This window comes from Halictus rubicundus, chromosome 5 (assembly GCF_050948215.1).
Source record: "Halictus rubicundus isolate RS-2024b chromosome 5, iyHalRubi1_principal, whole genome shotgun sequence".
Classification (NCBI taxonomy): Eukaryota; Metazoa; Arthropoda; class Insecta; order Hymenoptera; family Halictidae; genus Halictus; species Halictus rubicundus.
Window position 1 is genome coordinate 13,380,526 of NC_135153.1, and position 6,000 is coordinate 13,386,525.

Sequence of the window (6,000 nt, forward strand, 5' to 3'; positions counted from 1 at the left end):
GTGCAGTTAGTTGGGCCAACTGGAAGCCCAACAGGTAAATGATTCAAGCCCACAGGTGACACGGATCGGAAAGCCGCTGTTTCGGTCCGTATCTGCGGCTGAACCGCCGACGCACAGCATCGACAACTCTCATACCCAGTAACATCTGTAGCTTTTATCGCGGCGAAGCGTCCGGACAACCTCGGACCGTGTGTAACTGATTTCGACAACGAGTTGTCCGGCCATTGACGACGGCGGGAACGCGGAGCGAACGAACGATCGGGAAACCGTTCCTAAAGGGCAAAGACGCGGCCCTGTCGCCTGCGGGATTATCGGCAAGAATGCGGACCAACCGGCAGTCCAGTGATAAATAACAGTCGCTACCTGTGGACCGCGTTATCTAGGAATGTTAGCGGCCCGGACAATGTCGAACGCCGCTGCGCCCTTGTATCTTACACGCCGATGGTACAAGCGTTTCCTAGCACGCTTGTCTACACGATCGAACATCGATCGCGGCAATAAATGCGAAAACCGACGGATCTATCAACGAGCTGCGCCTGAATTCCGGTGTGCGGACGCGGGCTTCGTTTTTACGCATGCGAATGATAAAGAAACTACAGTATCCCCGGTGTTCTACGTGACGCGAAAGGGACTCGTTTTCTACGACCGAGCATCCGCGAATTTAAATTTTAGCTTCTTCTACGAAACCGGGGATTCTACGTGCGAGTAGAATACTGTAGTTTCCTGGAGAGCTTCCGACCATTTTCATATTTGATCTGTTCAAGGGTGTACTCGGTTTTCTTACTCGGTTACTTCAGGTTTTATTTCACTTGAATCAGGCTCGATGCGAACGAATTAGGAATTTGAAGGAAAAATGAGAGATTTTTCTGAATTTTATCTACTTTTTGAAATTATCAGAAGAGGCAGATCGAATTGTTGAAAGAGCGAGAAATGGTCGAAAGCGTTCCAGTTTGATCTAAATCGACGCGTGTCGAGGGAAAAGCTTCGCAACCAATAAGAAGGGAACCACAGCTATACTCCGTCCAACGAGCCGAATCACTATAGGTAAACAAATGCACGTGGCAACCACTCGAGTGCTGCAGAGTTGCAGTCGCATTTTGCGGACACAATAATGTTACTTGCAATCGTGAACATACAATATTAATTTCGTAACAGACCTCTTACATTAATAATCATTTCTTTTATGAAACTATCACTGATATATTCCGGACATTTTTCTGATTAAAATGAATTCAAACACGACGCTATTCAGGGCACATATGCTTGTTCAATCCACGACTTAGTGGAACCTCTATTATCCGAACCGATGATCTAAATTCTCCATTATCCAAATACATGGGAACAGTCCAATCTAAAGCCGTCCATATACGACATGGAATATGCCATAATTAATGATGTTTTTTATCTATTCATCAACGAGAAAGTTAGCGTACTTACGTTTATTTTTAATCCTCGCAGTGTTCATCATGCAATTCGACCTTCTCCCATCTTTCAACTAACTTTATGCCATTCTCTTAAGTACATTAACTTTCTCCCGTGGAAATATAGATGAAAAAAAGCGACATTACTTACGGGATGAGCTAATACAAGAAAAGAGTTTGGTCATTGGATTAACAATGTCCCACCCACTGATTGAGCATTGTCTGATTAACATTGTCTTGCCCACGAATTTAACATTATCCCACCACACGCACTGATCTCGATTCACGTTCCACTTTGCAACGGGTATAGGCTTACCTCCCGTGATAGTGGGGGTACATTTTTCACACGTATGTATACGTCGAGGCATTACTATAGTTAATAAAGGTAACAAGTTAGTGTTCCGCCTCGTGGGACAGCCTATAGACATCATCGATCCTCCTTATTCAAGGAGAGTGTTCGCGATGGTTGCGCAAGCCGTTCCCGGAACACGTGACGCTTGTGGAAGAAAATATTGCTGACTCACCCTTGGTCGATCCTCTCGACGGGTCCACCGGGTCCCATCATGGCCGGGTGTCCGGGTCCGATTGGTCCTGTCATCGGGTGACCAGGTCCGAATGGGCTGCCGGGCGGCATACCGTATTGGGGTCCACCGAACGGTTGTCCGTGGGAGGGAAAGTGAGGGTTGCCGGCTCCGGGGGGCACGAACGGTGGCCCCGAGGAGCCGGGCCTGCCGACGAACTGCGGCGGCCCGCCAGAGGGCGAACCGAACGGACTCGGCCCGGGCCCGTTGTACGGAGGCCCGGAATTGTTCGGTGGCGGTGGGAAACCCGTGGAATTCGGTGGCGGTCCTGGACCGGGTGTCGAGGAACCGCTTGGAGCCGGTGACGCGGTGTATTGTGGTGTCGCGGAGCCAGGTGGTGGGCCCTGATAAGGCGGTGCGCCCGCTGGACTACCAGCGCCGCCGGGAAACGGACTAGGACCTTGGAAGGCTGCATTGCTGGGTGGACCGCCTGTACTGTTGTAAGGACCGGACCCTGGACCTCCACCCTGGCCGACGGAGTTCGGTGTAAAGGGCGACGCCTCCGAGCCGGGTGGCGGGCCCTTCCAAGAGGCTGGCGTTCCCGGATCCTCCAGCGTGGTGGTGGCTGCCAATGGCGTGTTTAGGCGGCTACAGCCTGCAATCCGTCCAACACTCGTTAACCTTCTGACCTTCTGGTACGATCTAATTTAACACATTCATTGCCAATGTGACCTGCAAGGCACTTGGGGCGTCATAGGTCCCATATTTCTTGTGTTGACTGTACAACGGATGTGTTAGATGTAAGCATAACCAGCGTCACACATTTTCTACTTAATAGAAAGAAAATCACATTGACGTTGTACACGATGTTATTTAAAATTATAATATATAACATGATACTTGAAGAATTTTGAACTGTCCTGTGACAATATTCTCTCTTACATTTTACAAGATATATTGTGGATAGAGGATATATGTTACAAGTTACAAGTTCTCCGAATACCATGCTACACGTTAGAGTTAAAACTAACGACATGCAGAAAATTAATTTGACTTTCTCCATGTGATATACAAAATCCTGATAAATATAAGCTAACAACGATTTGTCTGTACGCTGGATTTTCCAAGATCCTTGTAAAGTCAAATAAATTGCAACACACCTTCTGTTTACAACACAGTCTACCTCGTAGACTTTCACATAATGCTCCGAGGCTTAGGAGCTAAATTTCTCTAGTAATATTTTCTTTTTTATTGCATTATCTTTACCGTATACTATGTCCAAAAACTATAGCAAGACTAAAAGGATAAGACGTACTACTAACTAGGCTCCATACAAAATAACGATGTGCGACAAAGAGTAGAGAGACTCGTACAATTCTAGAAACAAGTGTATTAAAATGGAATACGGAGCAGATACAACTTTATTAAGAAACCATTTCAAAATCTTTACCGTATGCTTTGTCTAAAGATTATAGTGAGATTAAAAGGATGGAGACGTACTACCAACTAGACTCGATACACTGTATGCAACACAAATTACAGAGACTCGCACAATTCTATGAACAAGCATCGTATTTAAAACGAGTATCGAGCATATACAACTTCGTCAACAATCCATTCAAACATCTTTTCTCCCCAAACAAAACATAAACCATGAATTACAATATACTCTGTCGTTATATGACTGAGCCACAACTATATTTCCATAGTTTACGTATAGAACTACCTCTACTTTCACATTATGCCTCATCGATAGCCACGAAAGGTAACTACAAATCGATTGATTACTCCTCAAGCCCCTAATAACCATTCCCTCTCAAAATCCAGTAGCCCGTACCATGCCACTAGCATAAGAAACCTGAGCTCTCATAATGTAAACAATGGCTTCACCCCAACCAACATCCTAACCTCCCAAACTCTAGAACCGTTTCCCAGAACAACCAGAAAAGTGGGTACAACTTCCTCTATCCCTAGGAAGCGAACAAACAACTGTAAATCACCATTATTTGTTCCATTGGCCTTCATTGTCCTATGGTCACCCAGCTCATTCCATTGCACCGATCGCCCACTGCGGCAGGAATCAGCACTGATCGTTGCGTATCACTATGTCCGACGTTGTCCGAAATCTTTCTATCCTCGTAGAATCCTCGTAACCGTGCGGTAGATCCGTGCGAAACGAGTCCGGATCGCGCGACAGTGGTCCGTTGCAGGTTATGTGCCGGTAACCTAACCTATAAACGGTGAACGGTACGCGATACGCGGGTTCCTCGCGGCTCCGGTTATTCCTATCACAGAGATCTCACGGCACAGGGTTGACGGGCGCTTCGTCGAGTGCTTCGCGGCAGTCTCGCGAGAAAAGTCTGTGATCCGGCGACAACAATGGGCACCTGTGCGTTCGCGTTGCTGCCGGCATCTTCACGTTGATCCCGAACCTGTTCGTGGCGATTTCACGGCCGCTCCGGTCGAACACCGGCCGCGCACACGGTCGCAGCAAGGCGCGTGCACAGCACCGACATCACGCTAGTCTTCATTCATCCTGCCGTCACATTGCAACAAATATCGCGACATCCTCCAAACACACGAATGGCCCGGTGCGCCAGAGTGAGGAAGAGAGAAAGAGAGAGAGAGAGAGTGAGCGAAGGGACAAGCGCGAATAAACACCACCAGAGTCAACAGACCAGCCTGGCCCAGGGACGTAGCGCGCAGGTGGCGCCACGCCGCTACGTCTCTATTTACTCTCGCGAGCTTGTCCCGACCGTGTCGAACGCCGAAGAAACTTTCCCGGTTTCCCTGGTCTCTTGGAAATCACTGGAACGTATCCGCCGGTCTGCTATTCCCGACGAGGAGGTTCGTGGCCGGCGATAGTTGTCATCGATCGACGGCTGCTATGTACTACGATGCTGCTCCGGCATCGCGACGCTCCGGAGTACTTGTACGTCAAAAGTCTCAGCTGTCACGGTGGCAGTTCTCACGGTGAACGCGTTCGTCGGGACGGTCTCTCGCCGAAACCATCGACGAAAAGTCACTAGCCCGTTGGCCCGCGGCACTTTCACTGCGCGCATTCGTCACTCACACGTGCACCAGGCTGCTGGCCGAGGGCACTCGGTGTGTCGATACAACACGCACGCACGTGCGCCAGGCTCGTAGCTAGCCGACACACGCACCTCGGTGTGCCGGTGCCACTAGGCTGGCTTCCCGTAAGTACGGACCACGTGTTCACAGGCCGCCACTCTCTGTCCCACCCACTTAGGTACCCGCGCCCGTGTGTCAACTGGATTTCTTCCTCGGACGGAGCCAGTAGTTGTTATTCCACGGGTGCAGCCCGAACGACGCTGCCATTTTTAGCAAGCTGGCTGCATGAGCCGACGCGGCGGTGCCTGTCACCCCGCCCAAACACACCGGAACCGTATAGCAACCCCCGTTGTGTTGTTCCCCTCGACGGAAAAACCACCGGGGATCTTTAGAACCTTTGGTCCTGCGTCTCCTTAGTCTCGGTTTCTACGCGAGTTCTCTCTCAGTCCTTCCCATCGATCCCCTTTTCAAACCGGCGGCGAAGGTAATCCCTTCGTATTGATTCTAAGCCGCGCTCTGGCTACCAACGCGTAATTACCAACGGGATCGTGATACAGTTTGCGCGTGCACCCCGAAAACTCTTTTTTTCGGCACACACAAGAATTTTTCTCTTTCGTCCCTTGGCCAACCGAGGGTGGGGGGGGGGTAGAGCCCGAGGACACGCCAATGCGGTCGCCGCTCTCTGCCCCTTCGACACCTCTTTCCGGCGGTTCTCGGTGTTGATCGGCGGCTTGCCGCGCCGGCCAGGGCCCGCCGCGCGATTAATTCGAATCCCGTGGACGAGTTATCGGCCGCTCGCGGACCGACTGTAATTTCCGATCGATTAATCAGGAGGAAAGTTCGGCAACGCGCAACGTGTCGCCTGTTGCATGCGAGCCTAGAGACGACGGCCGTGTGTTTGTACGCGAAACGCCGAAACACGACGCGACGCGCCGATCAAAACAAGGGTACAGCGCACAAAGTTGATTTGTCAACAACACACGGAA

At 50.1% G+C, this 6,000-nt stretch overlaps 1 protein-coding gene across 2 annotated transcripts in view; it reads right to left on the reverse strand.

Annotated features, from left to right (window-relative positions):
• The window catches only part of Chi (LIM domain-binding protein 2 Chi), a 195,062-nt gene extending 189,468 nt beyond the window's left edge, over positions 1–5,594 (reverse strand). For both annotated transcript variants that reach the window (XM_076788486.1, XM_076788484.1), the window contains exons 1-2: positions 3,943–5,594; positions 1,946–2,597 (exon numbers count right to left, since the gene is read on the reverse strand). In XM_076788486.1, coding sequence (XP_076644601.1) covers positions 1,946–2,597; positions 3,943–3,967 — 677 coding nt within the window. In that variant the 5' untranslated portion in view covers positions 3,968–5,594. The remainder of the gene's footprint in view (positions 1–1,945; positions 2,598–3,942) is intronic.
• Between the last annotated feature and the right edge of the window lie 406 nt (positions 5,595–6,000).